The sequence below is a fragment of the Notolepis coatsorum genome (genome assembly GCF_963971535.1).
Source record: "Notolepis coatsorum genome assembly, contig: SCAFFOLD_1505, whole genome shotgun sequence".
NCBI lineage: Eukaryota > Metazoa > Chordata > Actinopteri > Aulopiformes > Paralepididae > Notolepis > Notolepis coatsorum.
This window is the reverse complement of record NW_028171645.1, coordinates 1-20000: the sequence shown is the minus strand read 5'-3', so window position 1 is coordinate 20000 and position 20000 is coordinate 1. Positions and strand designations below refer to the sequence as shown.

The 20000-nt window shown below is 44.0% G+C and overlaps 1 protein-coding gene across 1 annotated transcript in view; it reads right to left on the bottom strand.

Moving 5' to 3' along the window:
• LOC311248214 (protein patched homolog 1-like) overlaps nt 1–19825 on the bottom strand; it is a gene marked incomplete at its 3' end in the record, with an annotated part of 37204 nt that extends 17379 nt beyond the window's left edge. Inside the window, 4 exon segments of the mRNA XM_084339137.1 lie at nt 5185–5383; nt 18813–18904; nt 19095–19164; nt 19641–19825. Coding sequence (XP_084195263.1) covers nt 5185–5383; nt 18813–18904; nt 19095–19164; nt 19641–19786 — 507 coding nt within the window.
• Nucleotides 19826–20000: the final 175 nt, after the last annotated feature.

Below are 20000 nucleotides of genomic sequence, written 5' to 3'. Positions count from 1 at the left end.
ATTCTCAGTCCTTGCCCCACAATGGTGGAATGAACTACCCATCCCAGTTAGGACAGCCGAATCCCGTCCAATCTTTCGCCGTCGACTAAAGACTCACTTCTTCAACCATTATCTGAAATGATTAAAAAAAAAAAATCTAACCCTGACTAACCTTACTGTCATGCACTTGTCCTAATAAACTAACCTACACTGTAACACGCAACACTTGATGAACATTGTTACTCAGCTGATAGAGTTGTACCCTTCTTGCTGTCTTGTCGTACAGAACTTGTAAGTCGCTTTGGATAAAAGCGTCAGCTAAATGACTAAATGTAAATGGACCACTGCGGACGAGACAGGCGCCAAAGGACTCAGCTGAAAACAGCCCCCCCGGCGGAAGGGGCGTATGCTGGCGTTGTTGATCACCATGACAAAGCCTCCATTAAAAAAAAACCACCCAGAGGGGTTGAGGCAGAGAAGGCTGACATGATTGGCAGACGTCATGAACGTGCAGGGGCACACTCAACCGGGTAACCCGGGAGTTGACTCTGCTCCAACACGCCAGGGAATCAACCACCCCCTTGGTACCATATGCGGTGGTTGTTCCTATAACCCCTCAAGAAAAAGGGTTATCCCAGGTCTACGGTATCAACGAAACTTTACTTCGGACCGGGCCCGGCGGCTCGGAAAGCACACAGGGTTACCAGAGGAGGTCCAGAAGACCACCCCAACAGCCCTCTCTTCGCCATGCGTGAGAGAGGAGCGAAGAAAAGAGAACCAGCCCCTTATGATAGTGCCAGGTACAAAGAGTACCCAACAAGGGTCTCCATAACGCCTAACCTTGTGACACCCCGGGCCGACCCGGCATTTTCCCCCCGAAAAAAGCCCAAGTCCCTCAGGGTACCAGAACAGCAGATCTGCATCCCCGGCGGACAACGGGTTAACTGACCTGGACCAGCGTGACCAAAACCAGTCCCGTGCCCTAACCACGCCGACCTGCCTACTCCGTGAGAAGGGGCAGAAATGCGTGTCGATCAAAAAACATGAAAAGAGGGCGCCACCCAGACGGGCCGGTGTGAACCGTGCTCGGTGGCCCACCCCAAGGGCATGAGACCCCTCTACCTATGTTCCAATCTTATTCCATTAACATCCCCCAGATATGAACGAGAACCCGTCGAGAACCAGTAACAGGTTCTCGGAAGAGGACAAACCATCCATCCCAGTTGCTTTATAAAAACGCTGTTTTAACCACAAGCAACCAAGGCGTACTAGCTACCCGCATGATTCCCATCAGAAACACCCCGAGCTAGCACCATGCATGCGTCGGGACACAACCACATCAATGAACAGGCTAATTTAGACCCTTCATTGAATCCTAAAGGCGCCTGGGAGTAGGGATGGGTATCGTTAGGATTTTATCGATACTACTACTCTTATCGATACTGCTTAACGGTTCGGTACTTTATCGATACTCTTATCGGTTCTTTTTGGTTCTTTTTTTGCAAGAAAAAAAGACAATTAATTAAGAACAGAATCAACATTGCTTTATTATTTATAAATACAACTTTATAAATAAGTATTATAAATAAATATAATTTCTTCAGCAACAGCAATGTTCTTTTATATAACTTTATAAATAAATATAATAAATTAATATAATTTCTTCAGCAACAGCAGCAACAATGTTTTAAATGTGTCTGACTCTGAATTATAGACTTTTTATAATAAACAACAAATGCAAAAGGCTAACAGAACTGTGACACTCGTTCACCCTATCCTCTGTCATCCTTCCTCTAGCAGCTGCTAGGGAGAAAGGACTTTGGGTGGTGGAGGGAGGTAGAGGAGGAGGATGTGTGGTGGCCCTGGGCTCACTGGCCTGGGACATAGTGGCTGACGCCTCAGCTTGACGATCTATAAAAAGTTTAGATTGTAGTATTTGTAGCTAAACAATTGTTTTGTTTATTAGCCTATTTGTAATAATTCGTTATTAGCCTAGGCAACTCCGTATCTTGGCTTACGGTTACGGCTGCAGTGGATGCAGATGGAACACTGCGCGCAAGGCAGTCGAATACGCGCATTTCTGCACACTAATATCATGTTTTGCCAACAGATGTTTTGATAAATTGATTTGCTCGTATTGCCACCCTTACTGGCAAATGTTTTGTTGCACTTGTGGCAACGTGCATTGTCGGCATTGACCCTTGTAAAGTATATCCATACTTTAGAACGCTTCGCTCTATCCGCCATGATCACGACTCAGTGCATGCAGAGCTGATGTCTGTGTGCAGAGCGCTATAGCACGGGGCGTCGGGGACACTTTCATTAAGGAGTACCCGTATGTAGGACCCGTATGTCTATGTGTAGCACTAGCGAGCGACTCGCGAGGAGACTCGCTGGCTGCGGCTCGCTTCTCGTGCAGAGACAGAGAGAGGATCGTTCGCAACTTTTAAATAATAATAATAATAATAATAATAATAATAATAATTTCTCTAGAGTATCGATAGCAGTACCGAGGACGTCAGAGCTTATAAATACTCCGGTATTTTCTAATATAGAACCGGTTCCCGTTTAAAACCGGGGTCCGGGGGGCATCCCTACCTGGGAGAACAACAAGAAGGGTGTGGTGCTTCCTATACTCCACACTTTTTTATTAAAAAAGAAAAGAAGCACCGACTGTATGAATCCCATTTGACACAGCTGAGGATAAAAACTGTTTACATTTTTATATCCAGTCACCCCCACCACAGAGGATTAGACGGAGTTCCCCAGAGAGACTTCCCACGTGAGCCATAGATTGAAAAAGCCATGGTAATCTTGAGTCATGTGACCAACCGACTCAAGTTACACAGATATCGAGCGTAGTGGAACCCACGCTCTATCCCGACACTTTGACAACAACAGACCGTCATACGGGTCTAACTCACGGAAGCCATCGTCAATAGCAACGTGCGTAGTGACGTGTGCTATGACGGGGGGAAACCCAATACTCAACGCCTGTGTAATAGGAGCAGAGTTAGGGAACCCTTCCCCCCCCCCCCTCCCTGCCAAGTCGCCTAACGGCTTGGCCCTGACTGGACTGACAAGAGATGAATAAACCGCCTGACCAATCAGAAGAGGGAAGGAGGGGTTTATCCGGTACCCCCTCACAAGCCCTTTCCTTGCACACAGCAACAACTTTAGCACACGATACCTTTAATAGCAATGCTAATGAATAGCGCAAGCTAATACAATGCATGCTAACCACAGACAACTGTGAACAGGGTTTACAACAAAACCAAGTCGCGTGTGTGTGTGAATGAGGATAGAAGCCTTGCATCACGTGTCCCCTCCGGTACACAAGGAGGCAGCCTGTCACATCTTTTCACCTGCCAGCGCGGACTCTCATTGGCGAGGTGTAACGTGTGGGAGGCTCACACTACCCCCGCTATTTTCCTGTCTCTGCTGTGCAGGCGTCCCCCAACCGACCTGTAGGAGTCGCTGTCCACAACATCCAGATTACCACCCATCGACTTCCACCCGCTGACTCTGCCAAATGAGCCAGTATGACGGCTGGCCCAAGCCGGAGGCAACGCCGACAGCCGGATTCGAACCCGGTGTCTCTTGCGTTGGTGACGAGCGCAATGTCCACTGCGTCACCCAGCCGCCTAGGCTACACCAATATTATAGTATTATACTATTATAGTATTTGACTCGTCATAAAGATTTTAATAAAACATTTATCATAAATGATGTAGCCTATCTGCATCCGCTTGGCACTCCATCAAGACGTCACCATCACTTTCCTACCAACGTGCCCTTATTCGATTATTTATGTTGACGAAACTGACGAGTTATATTAACACTTTGAGTGCCGGGACACGTCTTTTCACGTCTTTGCTGGCCATGCTAAAGTAGCCGGGGGACGCTGTACAGCGTCCTTATATCAATATTTCAAAAATCTGCGATCGGATTCATAATGTCCCTCCACTGGCCTGAGATCCACCAGCAGGACCCACTGAGCTCTCTGGCGGTTCAGGAGCGCCATCTGGTGGCCGATCGGCGCAATCGCCAAACAGGATGTTGAATAGAGGTTGTCCTAGACGACCGTAGTACTTCCGGCGCTCGCTATAGGTCCCGTGACTCTGGCTCGTCACACTACACAGTGATCGATTGCCAATAACTCGATAAACAACATGATTTGGACGTATATACCATTATACAAGCTGGAGATGGACCGGGTAAATTTACATCCCATAATGATAAGATTTCAACTCGACGATGATCGCCCAACGGCGCGCGGAGACTGGGGTGAGTTTCAGCATGTAACGTTACCCTCTTCGATACTAACTGCTATTATCAACATTTGACCCACATTAGATGATTGGTATAACGCTGCCCACGGAATTATAAACGCCCCCTAGCCCATCCGGTCAACATCAGATGACGTGTAGTAACTTCTAGAAGTATGTCTAGTTGGAATTTTTTATATCGCGCTGATTGCCATAAAACTGTATTGCATCATCAATATAATGCATTTGGGGCTATAGATCACGTTCTGGAGAAAGCTGCAGAAAGAGATGAAAACATACTTATACATTAGACCATACTTTACTATGAATATGTGAATGAAAAAGTTTAACGTTGCTACACAATGAACAATACATATAGGACTTTGAATGGGCCCTAATAATGGCAATGTAGCAATAGAATTTAAAAAGTTATAGCCATGCAAAGAAGGGGTACTTCTCCATAGACAAATAGAGCCGGCAACCTATGGTATATCATGAATTTAACCCAAGGCAACCAAAGTGTTAAAGTTGATTTAATAAAAAAAAAAAAAAATACTAATTTAATCAGATTAATCACTTTATTAAAATGTAGGATTTTGTTTGAGGGTATACAAAAAAATGTATTACGTCATAAAATACGACGACAGACATTCGAAGCGTCATTCGAAAACTTCAATAAAAGCTTCGAATGTAAAAAAAAAAATTATTACATTTGGTACAGCCCTAGGTCTCGGTGCACGTTTGTGCCAGCATGACACCGCGCCCGCACACGTGCACTATGAATTGAAAATGGGGGACCCTGATGTAAACAAGACAAAAGTCTTTCTCTGGTCTGCATCCCCTTAACAATTGTGTGTATTGAGCCGTACTGTATTGTACCCATTCTGCAATCTGTTAAATAAAGTTTTCATTCATTCATTCACGTCAGGTGGCCCACCTTGGTGGCGTTCTTGTTGGGCGCGCTGAGGGGACAGTCGGGGTCGGCGGGGTTGAGGCAGGGCCGGTCCATGTAGCCGTGTCCCACGTCCGCCTTCTCCAGCATGTCCTCGAAGCTGTCCACCGGGAAGTGGCCCGCACGCAGCTCCTCCAGGAAGTCCTTCGGGTCGAAGTTCGTCCACTGCAACAGGGGCTTCCCTCTGTGGGCGGAGCCATAAGGGTCAGACACTAGTGGGCGGAGCCAGAAGGGTCAGAGACTAGCGACAGCATCCCCATGTCCATCAAATCTGCCCCCTCCATCGAGTCTTTTAAATCTAAACTCAAAACCCATCTCTACCGCCTGGCCTTCCCTGACTCACTCTGACTCTTGCCTTGCTTGTTGACGTGTTGTTCTGTTTCTTTGTCTGTCCGTTGGTTGTTTATATATATATATACTTTAGCACTTTTATTTGTTTTTAGCTATGCGACTTACTGTGAAGCACTTTGGTTGACAGGTGTTATGTCTAAATGTGCTATACAAATACATTTGATTGATTGATAATAATAATAATAATAATAATAATAATTTGGTGTATTATTACAGGTGACTGTAAATAATCACACTTTTCATGTTTTACCTGTTCTACCCACTACTGCAGACAAATTAAGCATTTTCTTCTGAAAGTCGTTACCAATGGTTACAGGCAGCCATGTTGGAAGAGAGACTTCCAACTAGCTATAGAGACTCGCCAGAAAAAGATTCCATGCAAGGCCTCTACTTACAACAGAACAAGGATTCTGACATTTCCAGCTTGCCCTTACAGAAAAAAGTGTTATCGTATTTGCATGGTTTTTGTTATAATTTTTGGTATCATTTCTGGTATCATTTTTGGCATTGGTTTGATTGGATTATACCATTGGTGTTGTTATCTCTAAGTACAAACATTGCAACGTGGTGATATATGACTCTTACCATGACACTACCAAATTGGCACTACCAAATTGGCACAATATTTACAATGACCACTACCATGGTGAAACTAAGATTACCATCAAACTACTGCGATACTTTTTTTTAAAAGGGGGGGGGGGGTTCAATTTAGAGAATGTTTGCCAAGTGGAACAGGGTACTGTTGAACTGGGGGACTGGCCATATGTAATCCCTCACACTGGCCATATTATGTAATCCCTCACACTGGCGATATGTAATCCCTCACACTGGCCATATGTAATCCCTCACACTGACTATATGTAATCCCTCACACTGGCCATATGTAATCCCTCACACTGGCCATATGTAATCCCTCACACTGGCCATATGTAATCTCTCTCTCACACTGGCCATATGTAATCCCTCACACTGACCATATGTAATCCCTCACACTGGCCATATGTAATCCCTCACACTGACCATATGTAATCCCTCACACTGGCCATATGTAATTCCTCACACTGGCCATTTGTAATTCCTCACACTGGCCATATGTAATCCCTCACACTGACCATATGTAATCCCTCACACTGACCATATGTAATCCCTCACACTGGCCATATGTAATTCCTCACACTGGCCATTTGTAATTCCTCACACTGGCCATATGTAATCCCTCACACTGACCATATGTAATCCCTCACACACTGACCATATGTAATCCCTCACACTGACTATATGTAATCCCTCACACTGACCATATGTAATCCCTCACACTGACCATATGTAATCCCTCACACTGGCCATATGTAATCTCTCACACTGGCCATATGTAATCCCTCACACTGACCATATGTAATCCCTCACACTGGCCATATGTAATCGCTCACACTGGCCATATGTAATCCCTCACACTGACCATATGTAATCCCTCACACTGACTATATGTAATCCCTCACACTGACCATATGTAATCCCTCACACTGGCCATATGTAATCGCTCACACTGGCCATATGTAATCCCTCACACTGACCATATGTAATCCCTCACACTGACTATATGTAATCCCTCACACTGACCATATGTAATCCCTCACACTGGCCATATGTAATCTCTCACACTGGCCATATGTAATCTCTCTCTCACACTGGCCATATGTAATCCCTCACACTGACTATATGTAATCCCTCACACTGGCCATATGTAATCTCTCTCTCACACTGGCCATATGTAATCCCTCACACTGGCCATATGTAATCCCTCACACTGACTATATGTAATCCCTCACACTGACCATATGTAATCCCTCACACTGGCCATATGTAATCTCTCACACTGGCCATATGTAATCTCTCTCTCACACTGGCCATATGTAATCCCTCACACTGACTATATGTAATCCCTCACACTGGCCATATGTAATCTCTCTCTCACACTGGCCATATGTAATCCCTCACACTGGCCATATGTAATCCCTCACACTGGCCATATGTAATCGCTCACACTGGCCATATGTAATCCCTCACACTGACCATATGTAATCTCTCTCTCACACTGGCCATATGTAATCCCTCACACTGGCCATATGTAATCCCTCACACTGGCCATATGTAATCCCTCACACTGACCATATGTAATCTCTCTCTCACACTGGCCATATGTAATCCCTCACACTGGCCATATGTAATCCGTCACACTGGCCATATGTAATCCCTCACACTGGCCATATGTAATCCCTCACACTGACCATATGTAATCCCTCACACTGGCCATATGTAATCCCTCACACTGACCATATGTAATCTCTCTCTCACACTGGCCATATGTAATCCCTCACACTGGCCATATGTAATCCCTCACACTGGCCATATGTAATCCCTCACACTGGCGATATGTAATCCCTTACACTGACCATATGTAATCCCTCACACTGACCATATGTAATCTCTCTCTCACACTGACCATATGTAATCCCTCACACTGGCGATATGTAATCTCTCACACTGACCATATGTAATCCCTCACACTGGTGATATGTAATCTCTCACACTGACCATATGTAATCCCTCACACTGGCCATATGTAATCCTTCACACTGGCCATATGTAATCTCTCACACTGACCATATGTAATCCCTCACACTGGCGATATGTAATCTCTCACACTGACCATATGTAATCCCTCACACTGGCCATATGTAATCCCTCACACTGGCCATATGTAATCCCTCACACTGGCCATATGTAATCCCTCACACTGGCGATATGTAATCTCTCACACTGGCGATATGTAATCCCTCACACTGGCGATATGTAATCCCTCACACACTGGCCATATGTAATTCCTCACACTGGCCATTTGTAATCCCTCACACTGGCCATATGTAATCCCTCACACTGGCCATATGTAATCTCTCACACTGACCATATGTAATCCCTCACACTGGCCATATGTAATCTCTCACACTGGCCATATGTAATCTCTCACACTGACCATATGTAATCCCTCACACTGGCCATTTGTAATCCCTCACACTGGCCATATGTAATTCCTCACACTGGCCATTTGTAATTCCTCACACTGGCCATATGTAATTTCTCACACTGACCATATGTAATCCCTCACACTGGCGATATGTAATCCCTCACACTGACCATATGTAATCCCTCACACACTGGCCATATGTAATTCCTCACACTGGCCATTTGTAATTCCTCACACTGGCCATATGTAATCCCTCACACTGACTATATGTAATCTCTCACACTGGCCATATGTAATCCCTCACACTGGCGATATGTAATCCCTCACACTGACTATATGTAATCTCTCACACTGGCCATATGTAATCCCTCACACTGACTATATGTAATCTCTCACACTGGCCATATGTAATCTCTCTCTCACACTGGCCATATGTAATCTCTCTCTCACACTGGCCATATTATGTAATCCCTCACACTGGCCATATATAATCCCTCACACTGGCCATATGTAATCTCTCACACTGGCCATATGTAATCCCTCACACTGGCGATATGTAATCTCTCTCTCACACTGGCCATATGTAATCCCTCACACTGGCCATATGTAATCTCTCTCTCACACTGGCCATATATAATCTCTCTCTCACACTGGCCATATGTAATCCCTCACACTGACTATATGTAATCTCTCACACTGGCCATATGTAATCTCTCTCTCACACTGGCCATATGTAATCTCTCTCTCACACTGGCCATATTATGTAATCCCTCACACTGGCCATATATAATCCCTCACACTGGCCATATGTAATCTCTCACACTGGCCATATGTAATCCCTCACACTGGCGATATGTAATCTCTCTCTCACACTGGCCATATGTAATCCCTCACACTGGCCATATGTAATCTCTCTCTCACACTGGCCATATATAATCCCTCACACTGGCCATATGTAATCTCTCACACTGGCCATATGTAATCCCTCACACTGGCGATATGTAATCTCTCTCTCACACTGGCCATATGTAATCCCTCACACTGGCCATATGTAATCCCTCACCCAGGTGTGTGATCTCCCAGGGGCGTGTTTGCCCTGCACCACCTCCGTTAAGTCCCCCTACCCAGACATTTACAAAGACTGAATACTGAGTTCCTACCCCGAGCGGGTCCCTGTCTCTTTATGCTCACATTCCAACCCCACCGTCTCTCTTTCTATCTGAATATCCTCTTCTCTGCAACAGTGGCGTTGTCAGCCCTGGGCTTCCGGGGCTTTAGCCCCGGATGTTTTTCTCCTAGCCCCGGATCGTAAAAAAAAAATAATAATAATCATTTACATTTTATTAAAAAAGATTTTTTTTTTTTTTAGATGGCAGGATCCCCATTGTCTGTGCTGAATTTTTGTTAGTGTTTGGTATTTTTTGGGGGGGTTTTAGTACTTTTAAACATCAATTTTTAGTAAGTAGTAGTTTTCATTTGATCCTATAATTTTTTCATTCACCGATTTGTGGACTTTTTTTTTTGTGTCCTGAAAGGCGCATTATAAATAAAATGCATTATTATTATTATTATCATCCAGGAGGGAAAAGACACTTTGGATAGTAGGGACTGCATCTCTGCCTGTCCTGACCAGGAAACACTTTGCAACTGTGATCTCCTCTGGCAGTAGTTGGATATTGTAATGTGTGGCGAGGGGTTGCAGCAATTCCACTGAGAGAAACTGGTCTGAGGCTGGATAACATGCCTGTATGCCTCTCATAAGTTGTTTTCCAACTCATGAGAACCTGCTCTCAAGCTCTTGCAGCATTCTGTCGAGGACTGTGTGTCCTGCACTGTGCTTTTAAATAGTACAGATAGGTATTGAAGATGCACTTTAACGCAGCAGCACCTGGAGCCATCCATACCCATGTATAGTGTCCACTGACAAAGACATGCTCATGATACTGTGATAAACTATAATAAGCTTTAATCGAACCCTGGTTCATTTCCTCGGATAGTCCGGTTGGTTTGGGGTGGTGTGGAAGCACATTCACTCTTGCAAGTGAACCCTGCTGTGGTCCATTTGAGATGTGAATGCAAAGCGGACCAAAGGCAGGAAAATACCCAGAAATCTAATCTTTTTTGTATGAGAAGACTGAAACATATGTATATAATGAAACACGCAATACAGTTTTTTTTCGATTGCTTAAGCACGATTTTGAAAACCCGGTGTTTCAAAACACTACACACAATTAGCACAACCACACACACAATTATCAGAACACCTCAGATCCTTTGCTAAATTAAACACAAACTATACACTAATTTATAAAAACTACATTTTGTTACCATATGAAACACGTTTCATATGACTTAATTCTGTTTGAACCAGTTACACACTGCTGTGCTTAACGTAAAACACATTTAGCAATTCTACTTCTCAGTGATTAGAGTACTGTAAGTGAAGTACACAGAGAATGTGCAAATATACAATAAATTCACTAAACACTACACAAGACCAATGCTGTAGACTGATGAAAATATTATTTATTTATCTCCATATAGGCTACCCAAATCAATGATGCAGACTGATGAAAAAAATAATAATTCTCTCCATATACCCAAATCAATGATGCAGACTGATGAAAATATAAATGTTCTCTCCATATAACCAAATCAGTCAACATTTCAACATGGAGAATCACAACAAAACATGTCCCAGTTTTCATGCTACTACAGTGTGCACAGGCATGCAGTCGTGCACAAACGCGGTTAAACACCCTTTAGGTAGGTCACTGAGGCAGAAGTGCGCGCAATGATGTGCACGCGCGCACACAAAAATGCATTCACAATTGTCACTGGACTCGTCGCGCCGTGCGATAAGTACCCGGCCGGCACTTATCACCTAGACTTTGCATAATAATAGGATACCGATAGCATAACAACGAGAAGTGCCAAACCAAAATACAAGCCCTGTAGGCTACCAATTGGTGGGGGGTTGGTGCCCGACTGGAAGGATGAGACAAGTTGTGCTTCAGTCTGAAGGAAACTGTCCTTCTGTAAACTAACTCTAAGTTACATTGTTAATTTAGTTTGTATAAACTTTTCGAGTTTAAGTTAATTCAATTAAAGAAATTGTAACTACAATTACATTTAAAACATTGTTATGCATAATAATCATCTGTTCTGTGCGCAACCGAGGGAACATGTATGCGCGTGGCGTTTGGGCAGTTCCCATATTACGACTGCATCACTGAGTGTGCATAACACTGTAAGCTCAGTAAATATCAGACAAACATAAAATACTGTATCCAGTACAAGTTAAAATTACAGTAAAACAAAAACAAAAATAGAAAAAATTTAAATAGCTTTGCTGGTAGGGTTAGCTCGCCTAGTGCAGCTTTCAATACACAGTAGCAGGAGTTGGTTGGGCTTGACGTGCCGAGACAGCTTGTACACAACCCTCAGCCTGTCTGGCTTCACGTGGTATGAGGCTGCAATCCATCACCTGGAAGACAATAGGCGTGGGAAGAGGACTAACAAGCCAACTCCAAAACCCTCCCCCAGAGATGGGGGTTGGGCGTGGGGCCAACAACCCCATCCCGTAGAAAAACAAACACCGACAACAGAACAGACCTTAGCCCTGGAAGAAGAAGGATCCTCAATGAGAGGAAATATGACACTGTGTGATGAAAGCTGTCAAGTCACAGAAGTCACAGAGTCGAAACCCCTTCTGTCAACCAGAGACATACGAATTGGAACATGGAACGTCAGGACCTTGTATGAGACCGGAAAAACCATACAAGTAGCAGCAGAAATGAAGAGATACAAACTAGACCTTTTAGGAATTAGTGAGTCACGATGGACGCAATCTGGACAACAAAGACTGCAGACAGGAGAGCTGGTACTCTACTCTGGGCACGAAGAAGACAAAGCCCCTCACACCGAGGGGGTTGGCCTTTTGCTATCAACAACAGCAGAGAAAGCACTGATTGGATGGAAGGCAAATGGATCAAGAATTATAACAGCCACCTTCAGAACCAAGAAGAGGAAAATCAAGTTGAACGTGATACAATGCTATGCACCAACCAATGACAGCGATGATGGAAAAAAGGATGATTTCTACAACAGACTACAGAGCATCCTGGAACAACAAAAAGGAAAAGACATCAGCATTCTCATGGGACACTTCAATGCAAAGATTGGCGGAGACAACACAGGCTTCGAAAAAGTGATGGGAAAGCATGGCCTAGGAGAAATGAATGAGAATGGAGAGAGATTCGTGGACACCTGTGCCCTGAACAACCTGGTTGTCGGAGGAAGCGTCTTCCCACATAAGAGGATCCACAAGGCAACCTGGGTATCACCGGATGGAGTGACCGAGAACCAGATAGACCACTTCTGCATAACCAGCAAGTTCAGGAGATCACTACAAGACCTACGAGTAAGGCGAGGAGCAGACATAGCATCAGACCACCACCTACTAAGCGCTACGCTCAAGTTGAAACTGAAGAAACACTGGATGGAAACAACATCAAAGAAACAGATATTCAATGTCCACCTCTTAAAAGACACACAGATAAGAGAAGTGTTCACACTGAAGCTGAAGAATAGATATCAAGCCTTGCTAGATCTAAGCAGTGATGAAGGAGATCAGCAAGACCAATGGGAAAGGATAAGGGAAACTCTCACAACAACATGTAAGGAAGTGATAGGAATAAAGAAGAGACACCATAAAGAGTGGATATCAGCAGAAACACTACGCAATATAGAAGAAAGGAGACAGAAAAAGGCAGAAGTTAACAACAGCAGAACAAGGGCAACCAAGGCAAAAGCCCAAAGAGAGTACACTCAGGCAAACAGAAAGGTAAAAATAAATGCCAAGAAGGACAAGCGAAACTACATCGACAACCTGGCTAAAGAAGCAGAAGAGGCAGCAGCAAAAGGACACATGAAGGAACTGTATGACACCACCAAGAAACTGTCCGGAAAGTTCAGCAGACCAGAACGACCAATCAAAAACAAGGAAGGAAAGACCATCACAAGACTGGACCAACAGCAAGAGGGATGGGCAGAGTATTTTGAAGAACTCCTGAATAGACCGACACCACCTAACCCCCCGGACATTCAACCTGCGGAGACTGACATAGTCATCAACTGTGGAAAGCCCAGCAAGCAGGAAATCCAACAGCCCATTGCACAACTAAAGAATAGTAAGGCAGCAGGACCAGACAACATCCCTGCGGAGGCACTGAAGGCAGACATAGACACCTCGGTAGAGATGCTACACCCTCTGTTTGAGAAGATCTGGGAGAAAGAGGAAGGGCCAACAGATTGGAAAGAAGGCTACTTGGTCAAAATACCTAAGAAAGGAGACCTCAGCCAATGCCACAACTACAGAGGAATCATGCTTTTATCAGTGCCAGGAAAAATCTTCAACAGAATCCTCCTTGAACGAATAAAGAAAGCGGTGGATCCAGGCAGGCAAGAGACCAGCAGGCAGGCTTCCGGCCCAATAGATCATGTGTGGACCAGATTGCAACCCTCCGAATCATAGTCGAGCAATCATTGGAATGGAACTCTCCACTATACATCAACTTCGTAGACTATGAGAAGGCATTTGACAGCCTCCACAGAAACACCCTCTGGAAACTGCTTCGACACTACGGCATACCAGAAAAGCTTGTCAACATCATGAGGAACTCCTATGAAGGAATGACCTGCAGAGTCATACACAGTGGACAGCTCACACAAAGCTTCCAAGTGAAGACCGGAGTAAGGCAAGGTGGTATCCTGTCCCCTTTCCTCTTCCTCCTGGCCATCGACTGGATATTGAAGACCACAACAGCACAGAGGAGAAACGGGATCCAGTGGACACTCACAACACAACTGGACGACCTAGACTTCGCAGCAGCGTTTCCGTTAGCCGGTAATTACCGGTATTTGACCGGCAAAATCTGTTGAAGTCCGACATATTTAATCTCTCCGGTCTTAATGTCCGGTGAAAATAATTCCCTGAGTCTAAGCACAATTTGATTATTTGAATTGTATTAAAATAGGCTAAAATTAAATAGCCTATGCGATGAACGAAACAATCATTACATTTGTTTCATCGTTGCTTCACCAAGCAGGTATAATAATGTTGTCAGCGAGAGCTTAGTGCTGGGTTTTGCGAGTGCATGTGTAGCTGCAGAGCCGGAGCAGCAGCGGCCATTACAGCGGCCATTGCAGTACTCCAATTCAGCCATTGGCAATTCAATGTTGGGTGGGGGGCGCTGCTATGCGGTCCCCAGATAGAGCCAGAAAAGAGCCAATAACAGCTGAATCTGCTGCTCTGCATCGACATACTCTCGCAAATAAGTCGTTGGGAGGTGGAGAGAGAGAGAGTCGTCACGCAAACCCACGATAATGTTGCCGTCTCTCTCTGCCAAATTTCTCAGTTCTTCGCTTGATATAATTAATACAAATGTCCAATATAACGGAATTCGTTAGCTCATAAAAATGTGATTATAACAGACTGCTGTTTATTATTGTCGGGCGACTGCCCACAGACACCTATTTGATTTAAAGTCGGCAGCAGCATGGAGTCTCGGGACTTATTTTATTTGGAATATAATGGCTTTATACGCAAAAGTAGCCTAGTTTTAAGTAAAAATATTATAAATCTACATGCCTTGATGATGTCATTCTTTTGTTTTGTTGTCATTCTTTTGCCTATCAATTGTTTTTAAGCTCAATAAACTCTGACCGGAATTTCTCTCATTTGACCGGTAGATTGAAATCTACCGGACACTGAGTCCGGCAACAATTTTTTCTAACGGAAACCCTGCTTCGCAGACGACCTTGCCCTACTATCCCACAGTCGACAACAGATGCGGGAGAAGACTAACATACTGGCAGACACCTCAACACAACTAGGCCTCAACATCCACCAAGGAAAGACCAAAATACTCAAGATCAACACAAACAACAAAGACCCAGTAAACCTGGAGGAAACAGCACTTGAGGAAGTAGAATCCTTCACTTACCTAGGTAGCATCATAGATAAGAAGGGTGGCATGGAGGCAGATGTCAGAGCAAGAATCAGCAAGGCAAGGGCCTCATACATCCAACTAAAGAACATCTGGAGCTCCAAGGTAATCAGTCAGCAGACAAAGATCAGACTATTCAAATCCAACATCAAGCCAGTACTCTTATACGGATCAGAGACGTGGAGGACAACCAAGATCACAATGACTAGAGTGCAGTCATTCATCAACAGATGCCTGAGGCGGATCCTGAACATCCACTGGCCAGACAGATACCATCAGTAACAATGATCTCTGGCAGAGAACGGGCGAACAACCAGTGGAAGAACAAATCAAGAGAAGAAAGTGGGGATGGATCGGCCACACACTACGCAAACCAAACACCAGCACCACCAGACAGGCCCTTAGATGGAACCCCCAAGGCAACAGGAAGAGAGGCCGGCCCAAGAACACCTGGCGCAGGGACTTGGAGACAGACATCACACAGAGCGGACTGACATGGAAACAGCTGGAAAGCAAAGCACAGGACAGAGGACCCTGGCGAACTGTTGTCGACGGCCTATGCTCCCCCAAAAGGAGCGATAGGCGTAAGTAAGTAAGTACTAAAATACTAGACATTATCTATTTGCATAGCTGGATCTGGCAAGAGACATTTTAGTTGTGATTCTCCATGTTGACATGTTGACTGATTTGGGTATATGGAAAATGTATATTTTCATCAGTCTGCATCATTGGTTGTCTTGTGTAGTGTTTGGTGAATGTATTGTATATTTTCACGTTCTCTGTGTACAGTACTTCACTCTCCTTCCATTTTGGTTGAAGACAGGTGAACTCACCTGCTGCATTTTTATAGTGCTTAAACCTGATTGGTGTATCTACAATTAAGCAATGGTGTGTTTGTGCATTGTGTGGTAATTTGACATTCTGTGTGTAATGTAATGCAAGTGTGTTTAGTGTTTTGCAAATCACTGTGTATTGTTTTGCAAAAAGTGTGAGGCTGACTTTGTGCTTATAGGGGTGCAAATATGGGCCTATGTTTTGCTCCTTGCGTGTAAGGTTTTGATAATTGTGTAATACTTTTGATTTGAGTGTTTATGCAATCAAAGAAAACTGTAAAGACTAGAGATTAACTGTTTATTTCTTTTGTACATAGGCTGTGCATATGTTTGTTTGTTTATTTGCTTATGTGTATGATTCTTAACACTTTGATCGCCATGGTTAAATTCATAATTTACCATCCCTCGCCATCTCTATTTGTCTATGGAGAAGTTCCCCTTCTTTGCAGGGCTATAACTTTTTAAATGTTATTGCTAAATTGACATTATTATGGCCCATTCAATGTCCTATATCTATTGTTCAGGGTGTAGCAACGTTATACTTTTTCATTCACATATTCATACTAAAATACGGTCTAAAGTATAAGTATGTTTTTATCGTTTTCTGCAGCTTTCTCCAGAACGTGATTTATAGCTCCAAATGCATTATATTGATGATGAAATACAGTTTGATAGCAATTGGCGCGAGATAAAAAATTTCAACTGGACGTGGTTCTAGAAGTTACTACGTATCATCTGATGTTGACCGGATGGGCGGGGGGTCGTTTATAATTCCGTGGGCAACGTTATATCATTCATCTAGTGTGGGTGATATGATCATCAGAGCAGTTAGTAAAGAACACGTTGGAAAATAACGCTGGATCTTACCGTATCTTCCTCGCGCCGTTGGGCGATGAGCGTGGAGCAGAGATATTCCTATTATGGGATGTCGAAATACCCGATCCATCTCCAGGTTGTATAATAGTATATACGTCCAAATCATGTTGTTTGTCAAGTTATTTGCACCGATCGGTGTTCACTGTGTCAAGATGGAGTCCTGCTAATGATAGCGAGTGCCCGGACGAAATATGGGTGAGCACCACTTCATCCACATGACTTCCTGTTGGGCGATCTGCCGAGCGGCCACCAGATGGCGCTCTTGAACCGTTAGAGAGTTGAGTGGAGCTCAGCAGTATATCTCAGGTCCCCGGAGGAGAAATATGATTTTGATCACAGATTTTTGAAATATTGATATCAAAGACGTGTTACGGCGTCTTCGGCAGAATGAGCATGGCGGGCAATGACAAGTTTCGGCGTTTCCGGCGATTAAAGTGTTGTATGTATGTATATGTGTATATATGTATATTTGTACTCTCGTTGGGGCCTCTTGGACCAGATCAATGTTTTATCTGGCTAAATAAAGGTTAAATAAATAAATAAGAAACTGATGATTTGGTCCTGTTAACTTTGAATTTTCTATGGGGACTGCCCAGATCCCTCTCGTGGACCTGGACCTCACTTTACAAAACTCTAATCTAGTTCTTCAATATTCGTCTCTAATTACTCAAAAATTGCGTATTTCTGGGCTGAAGCCCCCAATGTTTTCTAACCCTAAAAACGCCCCTGCTCTGCAATGTCCCTCTCCCTCTTTCTCTTCCTCACTCCCCCCCTCTCTCTCTTCCTCTCCCTGTCTCTTCCTCACTGTCCCCCCATCTCTCTCTCTTCCTCTCCCTCTCTCTGTCTCTCTCCCTTCCCCCCCTCTCTCTCTCTACATCTCTCTCTCTCTCCCCCTCTCTCTCTCCCTCTCTGTGGTTCAGACTACATTGTATGTGTGTAACCAGGCTTGGGTCATTATTCCAAGCCTCCCAACCAGAACATAGTAAAAACCTTATTTACCGCACACACACACACACACACACACACACACACACACACACACACACACACACACACACACACACACACACACACACACACACACACACACACACACACACACACACACACACACACACACACACACACACACACACACACACACTTAGGCAGGTTAGGCTGACCGTGTTTATCCTCCCTCTCTCTCTCTCTCTCTCTCCTCTCCATCTCTCTCTCTCTCTCTCTCTCTCTCTCTCTCTCTCTGATTGATACAGCTCAATACAAACAACTGCTAAGAGGATGAAGACCAGAAAAAGACTTTCGTCTTGTTTACATAAGCGTTCTCCATTTTCAATTCATCAAGAATTGGGTATCTCCCGGGCCTTTCTGTGTGGAGTTTGCATGGATCCCAGAAAAGAGAGCCAGGCGGTTATGGTTTGATGTTACGATTTGTTATGCTGTTATATTATGACTGCATCGTAATATAAAAGAATATGCTTTATAGTGGGGTAAAATAGAGTTATCGTGTGTACTCACGGGAGATAGACCATTCCAGAATGCAGCTTGGCTCCCTCCCAGAAACAGTCCAGTGGGGTGATTATGAGACAGGGGTGTAGTTTCTCGATGATCTGAGAGACAAGAATAGATTAGAAGAGACGCTCGTTCCAATACCTGCAGCTTCCTGCGTATAGAGGAAAAGCTACTGTTTGAGCGGTTCTACAGACTCACATCTTCTACATGGATATCTTACAAGAAGAAAGAGAAATCCAGAGAATGCTGTAACATTAGACACAGGGACAAATCAAACATGACACTTACCTGATCCATAAAATGACTTTCTGTGACGAGTTCTCCTGATTTGTAGCATAAGTGTTCTAATTTCCATTGTCTGAAAAAGAGCAGAAAGGAAGAAATATTCAATTAATTTATGCATAAACCAATCAGAAGAAATACCCTGAAAATTCACATCCCTGATTATTGCGTATATTGAGTTTTGCGATATTAATATTGAGATATTAATATTGAGATATTAATATTGCGATATATTGCGATTTATTACCTTTTGTCAACTGCAAAGTAAAACTTTGTTAACATGTTTTATCTAATAAAATAAAGTTCAGTCTGTTCATCTCACTTCAATCATTTTTATTGCAGAACATGGAATTTTCTCAGGCAGACAGATGTCAACACTGTAATCTGTGTTGCATGTACCTGACAAACTGAACTGTTTGTATTACAGTCATATTCCAACTTAACTGAATGCACACGTGTGTGCGTGTGGACTACTGTAGGCCTACTATTACAGGTATTGAAAAAAATGAACAATGCAACTTCCTTATACAAACAAATTAAAACTGTGGTGACCTGTTGTAAAGGTAAACATGGACTCTGCTGGCTCGGATGGCTGAGTCCAGGTGCTGTCGTAGCGCCTCCACCGTTAGCACGTTAGCTCCCTCCTCCCGCGGCGTCTGGATCATGAGCTGGGGGCTGAACATGGCCTCCTCGCCCATCTTCTGACGCGTGTACTTCAGCTCCTGGTTCACGCGCCCGCCGACTGGACAGAGAGGACAGAGGACAGAGATTAGATTAGATTAGATTCTTTAATGACCACCCAGCCAGGCTGGTGGAATTTGTTTTCAGTGCAATACAGCATTGTTCCAACATAGAACATAGAACATCAATTACAATACATACATACTAACATGCAGTTAAATACATAGATAC